The sequence below is a fragment of the Callithrix jacchus genome, chromosome 4, assembly GCF_049354715.1.
Source record: "Callithrix jacchus isolate 240 chromosome 4, calJac240_pri, whole genome shotgun sequence".
NCBI classification, from domain to species: domain Eukaryota; kingdom Metazoa; phylum Chordata; class Mammalia; order Primates; family Cebidae; genus Callithrix; species Callithrix jacchus.
The window spans coordinates 158,403,773-158,429,765 of record NC_133505.1 but is presented as its reverse complement, the minus strand read 5'-3'; the positions used below and the strand labels follow the sequence as shown (position 1 = coordinate 158,429,765).

Sequence of the window (25,993 nt, the reverse complement as noted above, 5' to 3'; positions counted from 1 at the left end):
CACCACACCTAGCTAATTTTTTCATATTTTTAGTAGAGACGGGGTTTCACCATGTTGGCCAGACTGGTCTCGAACTTCTGACCTCAGGTGATCCACCCACCTTGGCCTCCCAAAGTGCTAGGATACAGTCATGAGCCATCATGTCCAGCCTACGTCTTTATCTGCAGTGTGAAAATGGACGAATACACCCATCCATGCACCTTTCTTGGGAATTTTTCCCACCTAACTGGGCCCTGGCCTCAAAGGTGGACACTGGCAACCTAGTCAGTTACCACTTTACTCTTCTTAGGCTCTACAGAGCACTCCAAACTCAAAGCTCTCCATACAAACAAAATTTTGAACATTTTTGGGGTCTTTTTTATTAATATGTTTTAGAAAATGTCTTTAAAATTGTTTAATGCATCCAAATTAAATGAATACCTCTGAAAATAGAGCTGTATGAAGGAAGTCAAGATGCATATGTTAGCACTCTAAAGTTACAAAGTTATTTAAAGGTTTTTCTCTACTTGATTTTTGTGGTTTATCTGGCAAGCCCACACATAGGCTAATGCTTACTAAGTGCTTGCTGGATGAATAAATCAATCAATAAGCTTTCTATATCCTAATTTCATGATTTGGGTTTTATCTTTGATATTGTCTTCTGATTGCAATAACTTATCCATCTGGCATTTTCAGGTAATTAAATGTTTCAATAGGTACAATTTCCTGCCAACTGAAGCACACCAGCTTAAAGCCAAGAACTAGCTATGTTTTAATCATCAGGATGAAATTATTTATAAGCATATATTTTCCAATTTTGGCAAATAGCATACATAGGAATACAATTTTCTCTCTTCTTTATAAGTCACAGTCATTGCAAATATCACTTATTGTCTTGTGCTACGAGACCATCAACTGCTTTTGTCTCTGCACCCTCAGGTTATCCCTTTTTAATGCTGTATTGGCTCTCTACCTGGAATTTTTTATATTTTAATCTGTGTCTATGAAAGTAATGTACCTGCTATTGCTTGTATTTTACATAAAATAGATAAGTTCCTTTTACATGATGGTATGAAAGCCTCTTTTTTTTCTCTTTCTACACATGACCCATCCATTTAGTATGCCAGTACGGCAAAAGGTGAAAAGGGATTAAGACAAGACCAAGCTGAGACCCCATAGAGAAAGTTTCTATTTCAAGGATCTTGGCTATACTTCAGAAGATTAAGGTTACTAGAAACTTTTGACTTCATAGAAATGAAGGATTACTGTATATATTGTTCATTTTAACCACAGTTCAGCATAAATAAGAAACTGCATTCTACTTTCTTTGTGTCTGCCTAGATCGTCTGCATTTACCATTTAAACTCTGTGCAACTTTGCTTTTCAATTTACATACTATCCATCCTTACCAGAACATGCATCTCATACACAGTCAGCGACAGAAAATTCACCACGGACAGAATGAGCTTACATAATTTGCTTTCATAACTGATATTTAGGCATAATCCCAATTAAAATTAATGATTCATCTATAGTGAGGGAAGGGAAGAAACACCAATCCACCTGAAATTCTTGCCTTGGATAGATTTCTTCTATAATTCAAATAATATTTATTGACTCTCTAAGCCCTGGAGAAATGCAGGAAAAAATAATTTCTTCTGGTCTCAAGAAGCTTGGAATATTTGGAGAATAAAAAATTTAAAACAATCCAGTAAGGGTAAAAAGTACCTTGAGAGAGGCAGGTATGTGTTGCTTGGGGAGCCTAAGGAAAGATAAGTAAGTCTCTTAGGGAAGACTGCCAGAGGAAGCGATATTTGAGCTGGATCTTGAAGAGATTGTTGTTACCAGGTGAAGGAGGTGAGCAGAACATTCTCGCAGTGAGAATAGCTGTGGGCCTATGGGAGGCAGCCGGAGGAGGGCAGAGGAGTGCTGCTACCAATTTGCATGTGATGTCTTTAGGCTCATAATCACTCACCACGGACCCCACCAGGTTCCTGCCGCTCCCAGAAGGCTTCTGAGTTTGCCCCTGCTGGCAGGAGAAATTGCAGGAGAGAGGGAAGATGGAGAGGCCAACTCACCAGCTCTCAGAATGTGAGGCCAAGGAAAAAGAAGGAAGTTGTACCTGATCCTGGGGGCCACAGAGAGCCACTGACCAGTTTTAAGATAAAGATTAATATTTGGCATACGTTTCATTAAGACCTCCCTGGCAGCAATGGAGAGAGTAAATTTGAGGTATGAAGAACATGCCAGGAGCTCAGCTAGAAGGTTGTTTCCCTTGTCCGTGTTAATGAGCACAATTCTCAGAACCAAAGTGCAGCTGCTGGATATAGAGATGGGAGGCACTGGAGATCTAGTAAGGAGACAGGATTTACAGTGCTTGGGAATTGATTAAAAAGAGGGAAGCATTGAAGATGGCTTGGGCAAGTGGAGGCAGATTATCGCCATTACTGAAGCAGGAGAGACACACATCTGAGCAGGTGTCATTTCAGTTTTGAATATATTTTGGTATTCACAGACCATGCAGGTGAAGCTGTCCAGCAGGCAGTTAGGTGGCTTCCAACTCACATTACTATAGTCAGGTGCAATGTTTCTTTTTGCTTGGTTGTGGTTTTTTGCTTTTTTGTTTTATTTTTGAAGTTTTTTGTGGGGAGGGGGTTTGAGAGGGAGTCTCCGTCATCCAGACTGGAATACAATGGCACCATCTCAGCTCACTGCCTATTGGGTTCAAGCAATATCCTGCCTCAGCTTCCTGGGTAGCTGGGATTATAAGCACACACTAGCACACCTGGCTAATTTTCATATATTTAGTAGAGATGGGGTTTCACCATGTTGACCAGGCTGCTCTTGAACTCCTGACCTCAAGTGATCCACCTGCCTCAGTCTCCCAAAGTGCTGGGATTATAGGCATGAGCCACCACCCCTGGCCAATTTTTGTTTTGGTTTGGTTTGGTTTGGTTTTGAGACAGGGTCTCACTCTGTCACCAAGGCTGAAGTTCAGTGGTGTGATGTCAGTTCACTGCAACCTCCACCTCCCAGGCTCAAGCTATCCTCCCACCTCAGCCTCCCAAGTAGCTGGGACCACAGGTGTGTGCCACCACAGCAGCTAATTTTTGTGTTTTCTTTTGTAGAGATTGGGTTTCGCCATGTTGGCCAGGCTGGTCTTGAACTCCAGAGCTCAAGCAATCTGCCTGCCTCGACCTCCCAGAGTGCTAGGATTACAGGCATGAGCCACCAAGCCCAGCCAATATTTCTTTACAAAATCAAATTTTCCACCAACTCGCCTTTACAGATATCTAATAGAAAAAGCTCCCTTGACTCTCCCAGACTTCTCAACTCTATCCCCTATTGCTCTTCACAAAGGATCGTTATTATCTTCTGAAGCGGACTAAATATCCCCAGACTGGGCTCCCTACCTCCCCTCAGCTGTGTCCAGCCCTTTGAATGTGAGGATGTTTTTGCTTATCTGTGGTGGCAGATATCTCAAAAATTATGCATGGATTTTTTTTTTTAGCTCATCTTCTGTCATTAGTGTTAGTGTCTTTTATGTGTGGCCCAAGACAATTCTTTCAATGTGGCCCAGGGAACCCAAAAGATTGGACAGCCCTGCTACCCTCTAAGCCAGTCTTCCTTGAGCAAAATCTTTTACTCGAAACCTTCTCTGGCTTCCCATTATCTATGCAACAAAGCCTGAGTTGTTAGACTGACTTTTTTTTTTTTGAGATGGAGTCTTGCTCTTCCCCAGGCTAGCGTGCAGTGGTACCATCGCGGCTCACTGAAACCTCCACCTTCTGGGTTCAAGTGATTCTCCTGCCTCAGCCTCCCAGGCAGCTGGGACTACAGGCACGCACCACCACGCTCGTCTAATTTTTTGTATTTTAGTAAAGACAGGGTTTCACCATGTTGGCCAGGATGGTCTCGACCTCCTGACCTCATGATCTGCCCACCTCAGCCTCCCAAAGTGCTGGGATTACACAGGCATGAGTCACCACTCCCAGCCCAGACTGACCCATTTCAATGATGCCTACCTGCCTCCAGTGCCATCCCATGCCTTTGGTTCCACCAAGTATCATGTCCCAGGCTCCCTGCAGCTCATTCATTTCCTGAGCCATCTTCACACACCTCCATTTCTTCTTCGTTCCTGCTATTCTTTCTGCCTCCAATTCCTTCCCACCTCTTCTGCCTGACAAATTCCTACTCATTCTTCAATGTGCACCTCTTCTGTGAAGATGGCTCACTTCCCGTACAGAAAAAAAAGTCATTGTTCCTTTTTCCAAGTTTCTGTCAAATTTTATACCTGCCTCCACCCTGGCACTAATTGTACTATTGAGCCCCAATCTCCCTGTCTGATCAGCTAGACTTGATTTTCCACAGACACCTTTGGCACACTTTGCATATTCAACCTCAATTCAGGCATGACGATTCCTCTGTGTTGTAAATACAGAAGAATGAAAAGACATATGTTACTTGAGTGTAGATGTTTCCGCTTAAGAGTACTTTTCATGCCAAATTCTGCATTTCGAGGCTCTTGAGCCTGTGTGCCTCCCTTTCCCTTCCCATGAATCCTCAGACAGACTCTTCCAGTCCACTCTTACCTCCCCATCCTGTCCAGAAAAACCTTTCTTTGATCCTGTTTTTCACAGCTACTGCCTCATGCCTCTCTTCTGTCATCAGGCTTCACATTGGTCTACTTGGAGGTCACTCCCCGTTCCCTCTCTAGTCTCCCCTCAGCCCAGAGCAAACTGGCTTCTGCTCTCCACCACTCTACCAAAACTGCCTCTCAAAGATCACTGACAATCTCCCCACATTTGAATCCTCAGTGCGAACCCCTTCTCTTCTCATTTCACTCTCCTCTCCCACTGGGTTATTGGCGCCACTGTTTCTGAGACTCTCCATGCCACAATCTCAGCTTCACAGGGACGTCATACTATCTTTCTCAAATACTGCAATGCTGACACTTACCACACTTCATATTCGACAGAGTAAAGAATATTCCTTCTTCATCATCTAAGCCATTCCAGTCTTCTCTTTTGTCACAGATCCACCAAGAATAACATGTTCCAGCCGTACAGGATTGACCATTTTGCATTCTCTGAGAATACTATGCACTTGCAAGATTTCATGCCTTTGTTCAAACTGTTTCCCCTAGAGATCTGTCTCTTCTCTCCACTATCATCCTACTTATCTTTCAAAGATAAACTTAATTATCTCCTCTCCCATAAAATCTTCCCTTTATCTAGAAGTTCTTATAGCACTTTATTAATTCAACATATATAACACTTATAATCTTATAATATGGCAAATTATCTGAATATCTGTCTCCCCTATTGAATTGTGAGCTCTTTATGATCAGGAACTGTGTATTATTCCTATTTTAGCTTGCCAGACCTTTAGGACTTCATGTATCATAGGCATTCAATAAATACTTGTTGAGCTTAATTAAATTAATTTGAACCAAGAAAGCTCCAAACAATAGGAAGGGACCCATTGTTCCTTGAAATCGACTCACAGAAATTGACAAACTAAGTACTATAAAATTCAGAATATTTTCAGGTAAATTTTATACTACACCAGATGCTTCCACTCATGGACATGCCCTCAGATCATTACTTTTTGTTTCTCAAAATTCAAGTTGTCTCGCAAAACATCTCCAGAAACGAGCTCTGCCTCCAGGTGTGTCAGCTGACCCTGAAGAGTCTCCAACTCAGTCTCTGCTTTCTGCGCCCTCTGGAGAGCTTTCTGGTGAAACCCAGACTCCTTTCCCAACTGTTCAACAAGCTCAGATATTTGGGCTTCAAGCTGGGAGACCATCTGGAAACAAAGAAACAGATCAAGAATAAGCCTTGTTTTAGATGCAAGGAAGTATTCACATCTACTGCTCTGCCTAAGCAGCATAACTCTATGATACCAACCTTTAGATTATCTTTAAAAATCCCATTTAAAATACATAATTGATAGCTATATATGGTTCTGTTTGAAATAATCTACATTCATTATTGAATAAAATTTTTTGATTGGTATTTTAATTTTTATATCATTATTTTAACAGGTTAAACAATAAAAATGTATGGATAACATTGACTTACCCCAAAACTATTGTTAAGAGTTTCAAAGTTAGTAGAAAAAACAATTAAGAAAAAAAGTACTGTAAAAAAATCTACAGAGTCATGCCCCAGAAAAACTCTTCCACCAATTTGAGTTGACTTAAGATTGGACAGTGAGTTAATCTTGGTAGGTAACGCTGAGGCATTACGGTGAATTCAAGAACAGACATATCCTTTTTCAAACTTTTTTCAACTTTCTATCAAACATTAGTTGCCTATGCCCTAAATTCCAGGGATACTGACTCTACACTACATAGTTATAGAGTAATATCATTTTTGCCTTGGAATGTTCAAAATCTCTTTAATATGGTGACTCTAAATAGGGTCAGTGTCATGGTACAAGAGGGCAGGGGGATCTGAGTACTGTCCCATGTTAAAGACCCTCCAGGCTCTCCACAACCCACCTGATTTCCCCAGTGGTCCCATCCTTCCCAGGAGTTCCTCTTTTTGTCCTGCTCATCCCCTTAAACCAAGACTGCAAGTTTACCAGAGACCTCAGGAACACGCTCAGAAAACTCAAACTGATTTTACTAAATCCAGTTTCATAAAATGTTGAATTCAATAAAACCACCAAGTCTAGGGTGATAAATTTGTTTTCTTTCCATGGTTTATTTTGGAAGAGAATGGGAAAACATAGTATTTACATAAGAGTACAGTACCATTCTCACAGAAATGGAAACATCCTGACTGTTTCAGATTTTTACCATCTAAATTTTTAAAAAGAAAACAAGTTCTGTTTGCCTATCTATAAACATCCATGCTTAAACACTTAATCTGTCTTCAAACTTTTTGAAAGATGATTATATGGGACAACAAAAGTATTTGTTCTGAGTCGTCCTCTGAGCCTACACTGAGAACCAATAGGTATAATTCAGAGAAGAAATTCCATCTTTATGAAAGGAAAATGTCTTCCCCAGTTCCTATAATTATAAAGTAAGAGATGCCCATAAATTTTCTTTTAACCACAAAAAGTATAAATAAGCAAAAAATTATCCCTCAAGATCCCACCACCCAGAGGCACAAACTATTAATATTTTTAGATGATTTGTTTTTATGTATTGTTAAAATATAGTTGAAATACTATACATGCAATTTTATTTCTTTGTTTTTACCTAATTGTATTTTAAGCATCTTCCCATGCAATTTGAAATCCTTAATTAACATTTTAACTACTGATTTAAGAACTCATTATGAGAATGTTTCATAATTCACTTAAGCAATCCTTTATAAGAAAAAAATCATCCCTGTGAACTCTGAGAAAAAAAAATTTTTATTAATAAATAAAAGAAATAAAGAAGAAAGGGAAGACTTGATAATGATTAGAGCTGTCTAAAGACACTGTCCAATAGGGAGTGGATTCCCAGTCACTGAAGATGGCCGGAAATTGGCTAACTACAGGCACATCTCACTTTATTGCACTTCGTTTTATTGCTCTTCACAGATTTATGGCAACCCTACATTGAGCAAGTCCATCAGCGTCATTTTTCCAACAGCACATGCTCACTTTGTGTCCCTGTGTTACATTTTGGCAATTCCAGCAAGATTTCAAACATTTTAATTACTATGATATCTGTTATGCTGACCTGTGATCAGAGATCTTTGATGTTACTATCGCAGTGTTTGGGGAGCCACAAACCACTCCCAAATAAGACAGTGAACATAAATGATAAATGTGTGTGTTCTGATTTTCCACCAACTGGCTGAGCCCACCTTTCCCTTCCTCTCCTTGGGCTTCCCTATTTCCTGAGACACAACAATATTCACATTAAGCCAGTTAATAAACTTGCAATAGCCTCTAAGTTTTCAAGTAAAAGGAGGAGTCAGGCCAGTGCGGTGGCTCACGCCTGTAATCCCAGCACTTTGGGAGGCCAAAGTGGGTAAATCACCTGAGTTCAGGAGTTATGAGACCAGCCTGGCCAACACAGCGAAACTTCGTCTCTACTAAAAATATAAAAATTAGCTGGAGGTGGTGGCGCATGCCTGTAGTCCCAGCTACTCAGGAGGCTGAGGCAGAAGTCACTTGAACCTGGGAGGCGGAGGTTGCAGTGAGCCAAGATTGCACCACTGCAACAGAGCAAGACTCCATCTCAAAAAAAAAGCAAAAGAAAGGAAGAGTTGCACTTCTCTCATTTTAACTCAAAAGCTAGAAATGACTAAGCTCAGTAAGAAGGGCATGTGGAAATTTGAGAGAGGCCAAAAATTGGGCCTCTTACTCCAATTAGCCAAGTTGGGAATAGAAAGGAAGAGTTCTTGAAGGAAATTAAAAGTGCTACTCCAGGCTGAGCGCAGTGGCTCATGCCTGTAATCCCAGCACTTTGGGAGGCCAAGGCAGGTGGATCACCTGAGTTCAGGAGTTCAAGACCAGCCTGACCAATATAATGAAACCCTGTCTCTACTAAAAATACAAAAATTAGGTAGGTGTGGTGGCAGGTACCTGTAATCCCAGCTACTCAGGAGGCTGAGACAGAAGAATTGCTTGAACCCCAGAGGCAGAGGTTGCAGTGAGCTGAGATTGCACTCTTGCACTCCAGCCTGGGCAACAGAGCAAGACTCTGTCAAAAAAAAAAAAAAAAAAAAAAAGGAAAGAAAGAAAAAAGAAATGCTACTGCAGTAAACACACTGATATAGTTTGGATATATGTTCCCTCTAAATGGCATGTTGAAATTTGATCCTCACTGTTTGAGGTGGGCCTAGTGGAAGATGCTTGGGTCATGGGAGCAGATCCTTTATGAATGGCTTGGTGTCATTCTTGCAGAATTGAGTGACTGTTCACTCTTAGTTCCTAAGAGATCTGGTTGTTGAAAAGCCTGATACCTCCTCCTCTGTCTTCTTTTCTTTCTCTCTGGCCAGGTGATATCTGCTCCCCTTCATCTTCTGCCATGAGTGAAAGCTTCTTGCAGTTCATTACCAGAAGTAGATGGCACTGTGCTTCCTGTATAGCCTGCAGAACCGTGAGCCAAATAAACCTCTTTTCTTTATAAATTAATCCACCTCAGGTATTCTTTTATGGCAACACAAATGGACTAAGACACACACAAATGATAAGAAAAAAAAACAGCCTTATTGCTGATATGGAAAAAGTTTTAGTGGTCTGAATAGACATCAAACCAGTCATAACATTCCCTGAAGCCAAAGCCTAATCCAGAGCAAGGCCCTCATTCTCCTTAAATCTAGGAAGCCTAAGAGAGGTGAGGAAGCTGCAGAAGAAAAGCTTGAAACGAGTAGAGGTTGATTCATGAGATTTAAGGAAAGAAGCCATCTCCATAACATAAAAATACAAGATAAAGCAGTAAGTGCTGATGTAGAAGCTGAGGCAAGTTATCCACAGATCTAGCTAAGATCACTAATGAAGATGGTAACACCAAACAACAGACTTTCAGTGTAGACAAAACAGCCTTCCATTGGAAGAAGATGCCATCTAGGACTTTCATAGCTAAAGGGAAGTCAATGCCTGCCTTCAAAGCTTCAAAGGACAGGCTGACTCTCTTGTTAGAGGCAAATGCAGCTGGTGACTTGAAGTTGAGGCCAGTGCTCATTTACCATTCTGAAGACCTTATGCCCCTTAAGAAATATGCTAAATCTATTCTGACTATGCTCTAGAAATGAAACAGCAAAGCCTGGATGATGGCACATCTGTTCATAGCATGGTTTACCAAATATTTTAAGCCCACAGTAAAGACCTGTGGCTCAGAAAAAGATTCCTTCAAAATATGACTGCTCATTGACAATGTACCTGGTCACCCAGGAACTCTGATGGAGATGTACAGAAGATGAATGTTGTTTTCACATCTACTAACACAGCCTTCATTCTGCAGCTGATGAATCAAGGAGTCATTCTGACTTTAAAGTCTTATTATTTAAGAAATACATTTCATAAGGCTATAGCTGCCATAGAGAGTGATTTCTCTGATGGATCTTGGCAAAGTAAATTGAAAACCTTCTGGAAAGGATTCACTATTCTTGATACCATTAAGGACATTCATAACTCATGAGAAGAGGTCAAAATATCAACATCCTAGGAATCATCTCATAGATGATGACTCTGAAGGGTTCAGGAATTCGATGGAGGAAGTAACTGGAGATGTGTTGAAAATAGCCAGAGACCTAGAATTACAAGTGGAACCTAAAGATATGACTAAATTGCTGCAATCTCATGATCAAACTTGAATGGATGAAGAGTTGCTTCTCATGGATGCGCAAAGAAAATGTTTCTTGAGATGGAATTTACTCCTAGTGAAGATGCTGTGAACATTGTTAACATGGCAATAAGTGTTCAGAACATTACATAAACTTAGTTGACAAAGGAGCAGCATGGTTTGAGAGGATTGGCCTCAATTTTGAAAGAAGTTCTGCTTTTGGTAAAATGCTATCAAATAGCATCACATGCCACAGAGAAATTTTTTGAGAAAAAAAGAGTCAATCGATGTTGCCAACTTCATTGTTGTCTTATTTTAAGAAATTGCTACAGCCACCCCAACCTTCAGCAACCACCACTCTGATCAGTAACCATCAATGCTGCAGCAAAACCCTCCACCAGCAAAAAGATTATGACTTACTGAAGGCTCAGATGATCGTTGGTATTTCTTAGCAATAAAGTATTTTTAATTAAGGTATCTATGTTTCTTTTTAGGTATAGGGTTATTGCACACTTAATAGACTAGTGTATAGTATAAACATAACTTTTATAAGCACTGAGAAACATAAAAAAATCGTGTGACTCACTTTATTGTGAAATTTGCTTTACTGCAATGGTCTCTGAGGTATGCTTATATCAATTAAGAATGTCGCAATGCAGATTGAAGTGCCACTTGAAGAAAGTTAGACTACATGAGCTCTGAATGCTCCAATCCCGTGCTTTTATGGCTCTCAAGTTTCCAGACCTATAATTAACTCTACACTTCGGTGTATGTGCTTAAAATTAGATATTGTTGATAAGCTATTCAGAGCCACATCCAGGGAATTATATTTTCCAAGAAAACTTTTAGTGTCATTCCAGAACAGGAAAATCTGAGAAACCTCATTTTATATTTTCTATGTGTCCTGACTACCAATAATGAAAATATCTACTGATACATCCATAGTGATTTAGTAAGTATATCTTATTAATATGGCAGATAAATCTGATCTTTTTTTTTTTTTTTTTTTTTAAGACAGAGTTTCAATCTTGTTACCCAGGCTGGAGTGCAATGGTGCGATCTCAGCTCACCGCAACCTCCGCCTCCTGGGTTCAGGCAATTCTTCTGCCTCAGCCTCCTGAGTAGCTGGGATTACAGGCACGCGCCACCATGCCCAGCTAATTTTTTGTATTTTTAGTAGAGACGGGGTTTCACCATGTTGACCAGGATGGTCTCGATCTCTTGACCTCGTGATCCACCCGCCTCGGCCTCCCAAAGTGCTGGGATTACAGGCTTGAGCCACTGCGCCCGGCCTGATCTTTTTTTTTTTAATCACTCATGCCAGTGCATAACTCTGATTTTAATTCAAGAGAAACAGTGCTGATCTTGGTATAACGATCAATGTAATCCACAGAAGACTGGCCACAAGATGCTGCCTCCCAAGGAACTGATTCACATTATTAGAAGTATAGCATGTCAGGAGATGTGGTTTCACATTGGACTGAAAGCAGGAAGTGAGTATTTCTACCTGAAGACCCTTCAACATCTCCTATACCACAAATGGCATAGCTGAGAGAATGAAACCAAGAGAAAATTGATTCAATAAACCTCAAGTGGAGAGAGGGAGAACTGTGTGATCACTTAGCCGTGGTCAGCACACCAGTGACCTTACTAGAAAAAAGCAAGCATTCTGTAGAAATCAATTAGTGTGGTCTCCATTCTGAAGGTGACACCCTGAATAACTGCAGTAAGCCTAAGGGAGTGATACTGACCCTGAAGGAAGACGCAAGCATCTGACGTAGACCAGAGTGTGGGACAGGGTCTTTGGAGTCAGATAACCCTGGTTTCAAGTTCCCCTGCACCACTTACCAGCATGTTAACTGAAGCAAGCAATTAACCTCTCTGAAACTCATAGACTTTGCTATGATGACTCAATGAGCTGATTTAGAAAATTTGAGCAGCCCAGTATTTCACACCGTATTGAAATTCAACACATTGTGTCCATTTCTGTCATCAGGGTTACTGCTCCAGTGTATGGGTTCTGTCAATCCTATGCTCTCACCATGAGGAGCTAAAGAACACTTCAGGAATTGTCCTATGTCATGTTTCTCAAACTATTTTCAGCATAGTCTTTCTCTTAACTAGAGGTCTTTCTGAGAAGAACAAATAATAAACAAATGTGTTTGAATCAAAGGCAACAAGGTCCCTCTTGCATCTTCACTCTATCTGGACCCAAGGGTGCTCTACAGAACCTTGAGACTCAGCAAAGTTCGACTTTAAAACCATAGTACATAGATTGCTGAAATGTGCGGGGGATACCTGCCATGCCAAGATTCTGGTATCCAGAGAGAAGAAGAGAGCCCTCCTGTACTCTGTCACATCACAGAATTTAGCTTCAGAAGCTTATTTAGGTGTCAGTGCATATACCACCACCAAGTGTTTTCCTAATTAAATTTAGATAAATTAATTCAAATAAATTAACATTCCAATCTGACTGGTTCTTGGGAACATCAAATGCCAGTGCCTGAGTGAGCACATGTGCTCCACCAAAACTATAAACTGGTGTTGTTTTTCACACAAAAAAGTCGAAACAATAAATAAGTCTTTCTTTTCTGCCTTTTCTTTTTTTTTAGGATCATTTCTTAACATATACCTGATATTCTATGGGACAAAATGCACCAGATATTCCAACACTAGAGGTGGGCAGTGGGGGCTGAGGGGGGTATTAAGAATACATACTTTTAAATTAAAAAAGGCACTAAAGCACAATATAATTAAAGAATAGGCTGCATGGTTTTTAGAAGTACAGTCATAATGCCCTAAAAGAGTTAATTTACTACCCAGGGACAACTATGTGTTGATTTCACCAGAGAGACATTTTTGTCCTAAAATTAAACCAAATAGAAGTAAAAAAGTTCTACACTGAAGAAAGAGCCACTTGGGTCACTTAAAGTCCAGTGCCTTTCAGACATAAACTCTTTTCCAGTTGTTCAAGCTATAATTTTCACTTGGGAAATATGAAAGTTACCAAGTACTAGAAAGTGTCGACCAAATCCTCCTTCCCTCCTGTCAGCATGTATGGCCAGCACTGTTGACTGGCTAACCCTACCCCTCCTCCTCTGTTCATCTCATTTGTGTTGAGTTAAATTAGGTCCCCCCAAACAAAGATCTTCTGAAGCCCCCATTACCTCAGAATGTGACCTTCTTTGGAAATCGAGTCTTTACAGTGGCGATAAAGTTAAAATGAGGTCCTTACGGTGGACCCTAGTCCAATATGACTGGGGTCCTTATAAAAGGGTAAATCTAGACACAAAGACAAACATGCATAGAGGAAAGCAATGTGAAGATGCAAGAAGAACACTATCCCCGCAACAAAGAATGCCTGAGGCCAGCAGAAGCTGGGAGTAGGCATGGACAGTCCCTTACAGTGCTCAGAAGGAGACAACCCTGCCAGTGCCTCCAGAACTGTGAGGCTAGAACTTTCTGTTTTTAAGCCACACCCTTGCAGTATTTTGTCATGGCAGCCCCAGGAAACTCCTGTAACTGGAGAGGCCGAAAAAGCTGGAAATTCTATCTGTTCACTCTCTCAGATGCCCTTGTAGCCAGGAGCGACCCTGCAACATAATTTTGGACAATGAAATGTCCCAAATGGAAATGTGCTGGTGCTTCTGGGGAGATGCTCACTTTAGTAGGTGGCAGGAATAAGAATAGGGCAGGAGGCCAGGCACAGTGGTTCACACCTTTAATCCCAGCACTTCAGAAGGCCAAGGTAGGTGAATCAACCGAGGTTAGGAGTTTGAGACCAGCCTGACCAACATGGAAAAAAAACCCTGTCTACAAAAAATACAAAATTCCCAGGGCCTGGTGGCACAAATAATGACCAAATGAGTTTGAATCAGAGGCAAGAAGATCCCTTTGCTACTTGGGAGACTAAGGCAGGAGAATCACTTGAATCTGGGAGGTGGAGGTTGCAGTGAGCCAAGATCCCGCCATTGCACCCCAGCCTGGGCAACAAGAGTGAAACGCCATTGCAACAAAAAAAAACAGAGCAGGAGAATGATAACATCTCAGGTCCTTTACAGCCCAGTCCAGATAGAGGCTTGTGAACTTGTATTAATTTGTCTTTAATTTGGGAAAAGATGTAGAAATTGCCATGGTCGATTTCAATACCTAATCAAGTATCATTCAGATGATTAGGCAGTTAGGAAACGAGAGAGAGAGAGAGAGGAAGAAAGAAAGAAGGGACGGAGGGAGGGAAAAAAGGAAGGAAAGGAGGAAGGAAGGGAGAAAGGAAGGAAGGAAGAGAAAGGAAAAGAAAGAAAGAAAACAAAATTGCCTCGAAATTCTAAAGTAAAATCTGAAAATGTCGTAACTTTCTGTCATTGTGCAAGAAGTCATTATTTCATAAACATCTGCTATGGTGTCCTGAAATTCCAAGGCTGAGTAACATCTAAATACTCATTTAGAATTCGTGGGAACCTGGCAGCAGAACATTCCTCTAAGACAGCGGTTTTCAACTGGGGGCAACTTTGACACCCCAGGGGACATTTGGCAGTGTCTACAGACATCTGTGGTCATCACAAACTGGGAAGGGGAGTGCTATGAGTGGGTAGAGGCCAGGGACGCTGCTCCAAATCCTGCAATGCACAGGACAGGCCCCCACAGCAGAAGATTATCTTGTCCAAAATGCCAATAGTTCTGAGGCTGAAAAACCTCACTCTAAGACAGAGTAAAGCTTCTAAAAAGAAGATGAAATCTTGCCAGAAGCAGAAATTGCAAGGAACAAGTAGAAATGACGTGCTGTCAAAGTGTGGGTGGTGTCCTGAATTCTACGGAGAATTGCAAACACAGGAAAGGAAAAATGGATGGCACAGGGGTAAACAAGACAAGCAACACTAGGGAAGCAGGAGCCAGCCTGAAGTGGAGAATGTGCCAAGCCAAACCTGAACCCACCACAGGGCCTTCACATCGGTATTACTCAGCCACTGACTGTGTGCGTAGCCATGGCAGCTGGCAGGAACACGCAGCCTCCTCAACAAACAGATTCATCAATTTGTAAAGCTCCCATTCTTTAGAAACATTTCTAAGACAATATACGAAATCCATTTTCTCCTGATTTTTACTTGAAGATGAGTCACACAAGACACTGGCTATATGCTTGATTTCAGGCTTTTAAATAGGGAGAGCAGCTATTGAAAAAAATTACAGGGTAGGAAAGGCAGACAAAGGCACTAAAAAGACTGAATCATTTAATTTTTATGGGGAGTGGGAGAAAGCATACCCAGCTTAACCAATCTACATCATTTGGTTTTAGAAAATAAACATATACATCATGCTGGTAATTGGGTGCCTTGCTTCACATGCAGGAATTAAAATTGTTTTAGAAAAATACTTGAAAATATAGAAGGAGAAAGCAATAAAATGAAATGGGGAAAACAAAACAAAAAATAGTTAGCTATTGAAGTACAGATGTTCCTCGGCTAATGGTGAGGTTGTATCCCAATAAATACATCATAAGTTGAAAGTTTCTTAAGTCAGAAATACATTTAATATACCTAACCTACCCAACATCACAGCTTCACCTACCCTCCCTTAAAAGTGCTCAGAACACTTATTAGCCTATATTGCGGCAAAATCATCTAACACAAAACCTATTCTATAATAAAGTATTGAAAATCTCATGTCATTTGTTGAATACTTTACTGAAAGTGAAAAACAGGATGGTTGCATGGGTGCTCAAAGTATAGTTTCCACTGGATGTGTATCACTTTCTCACCACTGACAAGTTGAAAAAATTTTTAATTCAATTTTTAGGTGCTGGAAATCATCTGTATATTTATTAGCATTTAAGGTAAATGACTTAATGAAGTGTATTTCCAAATCTCTAAATAATTTTCTTTCTCAATCAACTACCTCTATATAAACTGAGTCACAAGAAAAACTAAGTTACTTGCAGAGACCTCTACACATTAGAATGGGGGACAGCCAATGAGCACTCAACATTTTATCTCCACAAAGAGATAGAAAATGCACTTGGCTGAAAGGGCCGCTAGGGTTGCTCCTAGAGCATGTGTGAATTTCGGAGAGTTTCTAAAGGGAATTTACTGTCGCTAAAGGAAATTGACAAACGCAACCCTGAACTTTGAGTTAGTGATTATTCTGAGTATTTCAGTAACACTAAAAGATGGCAAAGCGCAGGTTCTCCTTTCAAGTGAGCATGACATCAGTAGAAGAAATAGTTCATAATGGAATTATACATGGACTTTGGAGATCATTTACTTTAAAGTCTCATTAACTAGGACTTCTATAACTTAACCAAAGTCTGGGTTGAAATGGACTCTGCTAGGTAAAGCTTTATAGAAAAAGAGAATTCTTGATAGTATAAACAAGATGATGGAGTTAAGCAAGCATCAATCATATACGTGAATTAAACCATTTTTCTCCATTTCTTAGATAGGTCCCCAAAAAGGCTGTTCTGAGCACCAACACATTTTGAAAAAGAGGAGAGAAGGTGGAAGAAGGAGAGGCGACAGCAGCAATAGTTCATATTTACTGTTGTGACTTGCCAGGCAATGAGTTATCTTTGTAACAATTTTTTTCATTCAGTACATACACTAAACAATAATCTGATCAGGCAGATACTGTTACAGGTCTGGGAACCTTTATCTGTAATTCCAAAATCCAGGATTTTTCATAACTCATTTATGGACAAAGCTTGGCCTGACCTGACCCAGCTGGGCAGCAAATCCTGACCCAAAATGATGGGAGGCTATTTATGGTCTTCATTTATCCCACTTAGAGTTGCTCACGGGCTTTGCTGCAGACGTGTGAATGTGATTGACAGGAGGGAACTTCCAGATACCACAGTGGAAGGCTGTGGAAGGCTGCACTCTGCATCACCTTTCTACGCTCTGAACAATTCTGAATTCAAAAACACGCTGGGCCCCAAGACTTTCAGATAAGGGATCATGGACCTTGTGCTAGCCCCTTTCTGCAGGTAAGGAAACAAAATCTCAGAGACCATAATCTCAAGAACCTGCCAGCACTCACAGGGCCCATGAGTGAATGTACAGCAGAGACGGGATTCAGCGCCAGGCACGTCCAACTTCAGCGCCAGGCAGGTCCAACATCCTAGTTAGATGTTGCTTGAGGGACTCCCATGCCTTTCTAAGTACTATTGAAACAGAAAGTAATACAACCACATTTAAATGATACTTTTTTTTTTTTAGAGACAAGGTTTGCTTTGTTGCCCAGCCTGGAGTACAGGGGCACAATCATAGCTCACTGCAGCTTTGAACTCATGGGCTCAAGAAATTCTCCCACTTCAGCCTTCCAAGTAGTTAGGACTTAATTTTTATTTTTAGTAGAGAGAGGGACCGTGCTATGTTGCTCAGGCTGGTCTCGAATTCCTGGCCTCAAGTGACTATCTTGGCCTCCAAATGGACTGGGGTTACAGGCCTAGACCACCCCTGGCCTTAAATGATGGTCTTAGCTAATTGAAATAAGTCATTGATATGGTTTGGCTGTGTCCCCACCCAAATCTCATCTTGAATTGTCCCCACATGTCATGGGAGGGACCTGGTGGGAGGTAATTGAATTATGGGGGTCAGTTTTTCTCATGCTATTCTTGTGAAACAGAATAACTCTCAGGAGATCTGATGGTTTTATAAACAGCAGTTCCCCTGCACACCCCCTCCCTTGCCTACCACCATGTATGATGTGCCTTGGCTCCTCCTTTGCCTTCTGCCATGATGGTGAGGCCTCCCTAGCCATGTGGAACTGTGAATCCAATACACCTCTCTTTCACTATAAATTACCCAATCTCAGGTATTTCTTATAGCAATGTGAGAACAGACTAATACAGTCACTTACTGAGCATGCTAAGTGAATGAGCTTGCTGTTCTTAAGATGTCTGTAAACAGCCATGACCCACTCACCCTGTCCCTGCTTTCTTCCTGGCTGCTCATTTCTCGAATCTTCTCCAAAATGGTGTCCTCGGTGGACCCAGTTGTGCTCAATCTGCCCCTAAGGAGGGCTGTGATTTTCTCCCTAAATGAGGAGTTCTGGCTTTGTGAGGCTGTGACTGCATCCAGACTGGCCTTCAAACTCTTCTCCAACTCAGAAGAGCTTTTCTTCAGGAGGCTCAGCTCCTCCTTTGAGGCATCCCAGACCCGCTGGCCGGCAAGCAGCCTTTCTTGGAAGACCTTAACTTCCCTCTCAAGGGCTTCTTTTGCTTCTACAGCACTGACCAGGTCCTAAAATGATTATAGAAAATAAAGACAATAACATTAGTAGTCAACAGGGTACACCTGCATTTGCTATAACAAATTTATTGACTTTGCCTGCTAATGACTACAAGGAGTTGGGTTAATTATTCATTCCATTTTTAACTTCAAGTTCCCTATAGACTCCTCATGTCAGGAAAATTTAAGTGTCTTAAAAACAGAGAAGGGGGCCAGGCACAGCGTCTCACGCCTGTAATCCTAGCATTTTGGGAGGCCAAGGTGAGTGGATCACCTGAGGTCAGGAGTTCGAGAACAGCCTGGCCAACATGGTGAAACCCTGTCTCTACTAAAAAAAAAAATTCAAAAATTAGCTGGGTGTGGCTGTGCTCGCCTGTAGTCCCAGCTACTCAGGAGCCTGAAACAGGAGAATCACCGGAAGGTGGTAGTTGCACTTAGCTGAGATCATGCCACTGCACTCCAGCCTGGGCAACAGAGTGAGACTCCATCTAAAAACACACACACACACAGAGAAGGGATATAAAATCTGGGTTAGGAAAAAGAAGGAAACTTTGACACATAAGCCTTTTCTGTGTGGAACTCTGGAAAGAGTTAATAAAAACAAATCACTGGATAACATATTAGTAGATTCAGTCCATATGTAGAATACGTTTACAGAACTATCTTTTTCAAGTGTGGTGGATATGGAAATTGATTTTTAACGAACAGTAAGCTCTCAGAGTCCTAGCTAGGTACTAACAATTATTTAAATAAAGATGCCCCCTTAATACTAGTTTAAATGACAAAGGAATATTCTCATAAAAACATCATTGCATAAAGATATTCATTGACTTCCAATATCCAGCATTCATTACATATCCCCTTGTCTCATAAAGACGAAACTAATGCAGGAAGAACCTGAAGAAAGGAAACAGAAACAATTAGCCATTTGGTAGTTGATTAAAAGTAGAGGGAAAGTATCATACTTAGAAGAATAATCTTAAAGAATATAATGTGGGCTGGACACTGTGGCTCACACCCATAATCCCAGCTCTTCAGGAGGTCGAGACAAAGGATTACTTGAGCCCAGGGGTTGGAGACCTGCCTGGGCAACATGGTGAAACCCCCATTTTCCATAATATAATTAGCCATGCGTGGTAGTATGTGCCTATAGTCCCAGCTACCTGGGAGACTGAGGTAGGAGGATTGCTTGAGCCCAGGAATTCTAGGCTACAGTGAGCAGTATTTGTATTAATGCACTCCAACCTTGGTGACACAGCATGACCTTGTCTCAAAACAACAACAATAGAACATAACATGGGAGATTAGGTTCAGAAAAATAATGAACGACATAGAGAAGGTTACCTGTGCACTGAATTCTATTTACCACAATCTAGAATGACCCACAGAGGCACCAAAGACACATCTTTAAAATTGATTTTTAAAAATTATTTGTTAACTGCAAGTTCCAAAATTCATGAATTCACATTAAGAAAGATTAAGCAGGGTGTTAACCAGCATTGCTATAGTATTGCTGCCTAGTTAACTGGTAAAAAAAAAAGTTATTAAAAATAGTATGTTAGAGGTAAAAAGCACTAAAAAGAAACACAGTATCTTTAAATAACAGACTCTACATCTAAATGAGCTGATAACATTTCAGGCTGCCAGTTAAAACGCAATCATCTCTTTTGCATTAGAACTAGGCTTTAAAAGGAATTCCTCTCCATTAACAGCTTGGAAACAGGAAAAAGGATAGTCTGAAACATTAGTTCCTATTTTTTGTAGAAAACATAGCATCTTATTTTTTTTCATTATGGTGACTTTTTTAAAATCAAGGAAGTCTCAGGCATCAATTTGAAAGAAAAGTCAGGGAGTAGATAGGTAGGTAGAGAAGCCTGCCCTTTTCAGAGATGTAGTAACTCAACTAATGATGGAATCTATTTTGTAAAATGCCTTTTGCTTTTCAAGGTCTTGGTTTCCCCTTTCCTTTGGTCGTCACCGTAGAGAAGCCCCGCTGCTGCTGCTAATCAAGTAATGGTCCTTAAGGCAGAGTCAAGGACACTTTATCACAAATGCAGTATTTCAACAGTTTACAGATTGCTCTTCAGATCATAATACAATAGCTTCTCACTTGCTCAATTAGAGTAATTTTATAGTATCAGTACTGGTGATAATAAATTCGGTGCATATTATACTTGGAAACTACAGCCGTTCCTTGGTATCTTTGGGGAATGGGTTCCAGGACCCCGGAGAATATCAAAACCTGAGGATGCTCAAGTCTCTCTCCCATAGAAAGTGGAATAATATTTTCATATAAGCTACATGCATTCTTCTATATACTTTAAATCATCGCTAGATTACTTTCAATACCAAATACACCTTAAGTGCTGGGTAAATAACTGTTATCATGTGTTGTTTTTATTTGTATTATTTTTATTTTTTTTAATTTGTCTTGGATTTTTTCCAAATATTTTTGACCCAAAGTTGGTTGAATCCACAGATGTGAAACTTGTGGATGCAGAGGGACTACTGCACAGTCTGATGTGTGGTTAGAGAATTGAGGTCCTAAATTCAATAATGCCGGGATGAAAATTCATCCTAGAATTCTAAAAACATACTTATATTCACTTTTAGATTGATAGACAACCCCTGAGGCAAAAGGGGGAAGTTTCCATGGCCATTAAAGTAATACTTTTAACTAATTATTGACTAAAGACCTCAAAATACGCAAAAATTATCTTAGATGCTTGTGACCTATGGCGTTACTGTCAATTTGGAGTAGACAAATCAACTGGCAGCTAACACCAGCATAATTAAAATATTTCAACTATGAGGAATTTTTCTACCCTAATATCATACTATTATTTCACTGACTTCAAGAAAAGGTCCAAAACAATCCTCTCTAACAAATCCAAAGTATGTTTTCTTTTTAAACCAAGGCATCAACACTTATGTCTAGTGAAAATCACAAAATTAGTTTGTGTTCATAGAATACAGTGGTGTCTGTGAGCAGGTTGGGTTTCTCTTTTCTAGACACATTCAGGAAAAACTAAGCTGTTTCTTGTATAAAATGCAGGGCTCCAGAGCCAGAGTGACAAGGCTTTGAGGATGGCCGCTCCCTTAGTGCTCTGATTAAGTGCTGCAGGATTCAGGGGCACGGGGCTGATCTTCTGGAAATAGATGTTCTCAGACTGCAAATGCAATTTCCCGTGCAGCTATCAGGAGAAAACCACCAGAGTGGAGTCTGGTTGCATGGCTACCTCAAGGATACACCGCAGCAAGCGGCATAAAATAATGTGACGTCAGTACCACAGGCCAGGACCTGGGAATTGCTGTCAGACCACACTGACATACAGATCAAGAAACAAGTAGCTTCCTCTCAGCAAAAGCAAGACTGACCTCCACAGAGGAAATCACACAGGGCAGGGCCTATAGACTGTGATGGGGATCACTTTAAAAAATTTTTTATAATTAACCAATCTTTAGGTTCAGTCTGACTGATGCAACCAATGTAAAATCCCTTCAGAATTACTTTTAACAAAATCTTTTATGAATAATATGATTATGGCATTCAGTTTAACTTCCCGTTTAAACGTGTGAATCTGCATCAAGTAGTGAAATCATCCAAAGGTTTGTGTTTTAAGAACACAATTGATTCCTGCTCTGTTGCTATTTTATGGATTTAGATATACATGAGATCAAATTGCCACTCAAAAATACAATGACTGATTATCATCAGGACAGAGAACCTCCAGCTTGAGCTTAATTCCTTCAATTCCAGATCAATTTTATAAAATAAAAAGTCAATTAGTTAATTCTACCTACTGCAGTTATGACTAACAAAAAAACTCAGAAATTCTCCCAAACACACAGTGTCATACATTGCTGGTCAAAGTGCGAACAGGTATAATTTTGATATAAACACATAACAAAACATAATATGCACATATCTTTTGGCCCTGCAATTTTAGTCCTGAGAATATATCCATAAGATAGGTTACTAAATATAGAAAATAAGGAATATACAGTTATACAATCATAGCAAAAGACAAGGTACTACGTGAATATTCATTGATACATAACTACGTAAACAAATATGAGACATCCATACTATAGAATATGATGCCGTCCTGAAAAGGTGTTCAACCATTGTGGATGACAGTGTGGCAATTCCTGAAGAACCTAGAAATAGAAATTCCATTTGACCAAGCAAACCCATTACTGGGTATATATATCCAAAGGATTATAAATCATTCTATTATAAAGAAACATGCAGTCTATGTTCATTGCAGCACCGTTTACAATAACAAAGACCTGGAACCAACCCAAATGCCCATCGATGATAGACTGGACAGGGAAAATGTGGCACATATACACCATGGAATACTATACAGTCATAAAAAACGATGAGTTTGTGTCCTTTGTAGGGACATGGATGAATCTGAAAACAATCTTGAATCTGACACAAGAACAAAATCAAACACCGCATGTTCTCACTCATTGGCGGGTGTTGAACAATGAGGACACATGGACACAGGGAGGGGAGCATCACACACTGAGGTCTGTTGTGGGGGACTAGGTGAGGAACAGCAGAGGGTGGGGAGGTTGGGGAGGGATAACATGGGGAGAAATGCCAGATATGGGTGACAGGGGGATGGAGGCAGCAAATCACATTGCCATGTATGTACCTATGCAACAATCCTGCATGATCTGCACAGGTACCTCAGAACCTAAAGTATAATAGAAAAAAAATAAAGAAAAGAATGGGAAGTTTTTTATAGACGAACATGAAAGACTCTCCAAGATATAGTTCATAAGGAAAGTAAGGTATCTAATAGTGCATCTATACAATAATGGTACATACTATAATACTATTTGTGCCTTTATGAAAAGAATATCTCCAGAAACATGCATAAGCAAAAGCCAATTCTCATCATCTCTAGAGAAGAGAACTATAGCCAGGGTTCAGAAATGAAAGAAAGATGTGATAGAATAGTGGCAACTATGAAAACACTGGGAAGAGAGATCCAAGATGGCCGATTACTAGCAGCTCAGGATTGTAGCTCCCAGTGAAAGGGCAGAGAACGAGAGGACGCCACACTTTCAGATGAATTTTTGTTTCTCACGGACCAGAAGATTCCCAGCAGAGGAGCCCCACGGGTTGCCAGCACAACTCTTGTGGCCGGTGTGGCAGTTTTTCCGGCACCTAGGCGCAGCATTTGATTGGGCATTTAATCCATTTAAATTTATAATTAATATTGATATTTGTGAGTTTAATATTGTCATTTAATGCCAGCTGGCTATTTTGCCCATTAGTTGATATAGATTCTTCATTATGGAGATACTCTTTACCTTTTGGTAAGTTTTTGGAATGAGTAAACGGGACTGGATCCCCTTCTGGTCGATGTTTGAAGCTCCAGGAAGGCAGAGTTGCCCATTCACCTGATTGAAGAAGGGATTCAGGAGGGAAGCCAGACCAGAGATTCCCAGGCAGAAAAGCACCAAGAATCTTAAGGCCGCTGTTTTAGCCAGCGCAGTGGGTTGCTCAGATTCCAGCACTGGCTATCAACAAGTTGGACGTCCACTCAGGGACATAATTTGAAAGTCAGTAATTACAAAGACGACAAGTGGATAAATTTACAATGATGGGAAGAAACCAGAGTAAAGAGACTGAGAATACCCAAAATCAGAATGCCTCTCCCTCTATAGGGGATCACAGTTCCTCATCAACAAGGGAACAAGGCCTGATGGAGAACAAGTGTGTTCCATTAATAGAATTAGGCTTCAGAAAGTGGATAATAAGAAACTTCTGTGAGTTAAAAGAACATGTTCTAGCCCAATGTAAAGAAACTAAGAACCTTGAAAAAAGGTTTCATGAAATCCTAATGAGAATAGACAATTTAGAGAGGAATATAAGTGAATTAATAGAACTGAAGACTACAATAGGGGAACTCTGTGAAATATGCACAGGTTTCAACAGTTGAATTGATCAAGCAGAAGAAAGGATATCAGAGGTCGAAGACCAACTTAATGAAATTAAATGAGAAGACAAGATTAGAGAAGAAAGAGTAAAAAGAAATGAGCAAAGTCTCCAAGAAATATGGGACTATGTGAAAAGACTTAATTTATGTTTGATAGGTGTACCTGAACGTCATGAAGAGAATGAATCCAAGCTGGAAAATATTCTTCAGGATATTATTCAGGAAAACTTTCCTAACCTAGTAAGGCAGGACAATACTCAACTCCAGGTAATACAGAGAACACACCACAAAGATATTCCTCAAGTAGAGCAACCCCAAGACAGATAATTGTTAGATTCACCAGGGTTGAAATAAAGGAGAAAATTCTAAGGGCAGCTAGAGAGAAAGGTCAGGTTACCCGTAAAGGGAAGCCCATCAGACTCACAGCAGGTCTCTCAGCAGAAACCCTACAAACTAGAAGAGAGTGGGAGTCAAAATTCAATATCCTCAAATAAAAGAATTTTCAACCCAGAATCTCATATCCAGCCAAACTAAGCTTCATAAATGAAGAAAAAATAAAATTTTTCATGAACAAGCAAGCACTCAGAGATTTCATCACCACCAAGCCTGCTTTACAAGAGCTTCTGAAAGAAGCACTATGCACACAAAAGAACAACCAGTATCAGTCATCCCAAAAACTTACCAAAAGGTAAATAGTATCTCCATAATGAAGAATCTATATCAACTAATGGGCAAAATAGCCAGCTGACATTAAATGACAATATTAAACTCACAAATATCAATATTAATTCTAAATTTAAATGGATTAAATGCCCAATCAAAGACACAGACAGGCAAATTGAATAAAAAGTCAAAACCCATTGGTACGCTGTATCCAGATTCATCTCATAAGCAAGGACACACAAAGACTCAAAACAAAGGGTTGGTGGAAGACTTACCAATCAAATGGAGAGCAAAAAAAAAAAAACAAGAGTTGTAACTTTCGTCTCTGACAAAATAGACTTCAATAGTAACAAAGACTAAAAGAAACAAAGAAGGACATTACATAATGGTAAAAGGATCAGTGCAACACCAGGAGTCAATGATCATAAATATACATGCACCCAATATAGGAACACCCAGCTACATAAGACAAGTTCTTAATGACTTATAAAGAGACTTGGACTCCCGCACAATAATAGCGGGAGACTTTGACACCACATTGTTAATATTCAACGGATCAACGCGATAGAAAATAAACAGGGACATCTCTGATTTGAACTCAGACCTGGAACAAGTAAACTCAGTGAATATTTATAGAATTCTTCACCCCAGGTCCACAGAACATACATTTTTCTCAGTATCACATTACACCTGTTTTGAAAGTGACCACATAATTGGAAGTAAATCACTCTTCAGCATTTGCGTAGCATTTCACAGACTTAAATGAAATATTGGTTGGCTGTTTGTTTGTTATTTTCTTCCCTTATTCCTTCCTGTCTCCACTGTTAAGCACAATTATCGGCATAAAAGAGGTTGCCTGGGCAGTAGAGCAAGACTCTTGTTCTCTCTCCCCCTTTCTCTTTCTCTTTCTTTCTTTCTAAAAAAAGAAAAAA

The 25,993-nt window shown here is 40.2% G+C and overlaps 1 protein-coding gene across 5 annotated transcripts in view; it reads right to left on the bottom strand.

The window, feature by feature from the left end:
- Nucleotides 1-25,993, bottom strand: part of CCDC170 (coiled-coil domain containing 170) — a 127,138-nt gene that overhangs the window by 29,504 nt on the left and 71,641 nt on the right. For all 5 annotated transcript variants that reach the window (XM_078370310.1, XM_078370311.1, XM_008995249.5 and 2 more), the window contains 2 exons: nt 18,133-18,450; nt 5,587-5,787 (listed from right to left, as the gene is read on the bottom strand). In XM_078370310.1, coding sequence (XP_078226436.1) covers nt 5,587-5,787; nt 18,133-18,450 — 519 coding nt within the window. The remainder of the gene's footprint in view (nt 1-5,586; nt 5,788-18,132; nt 18,451-25,993) is intronic.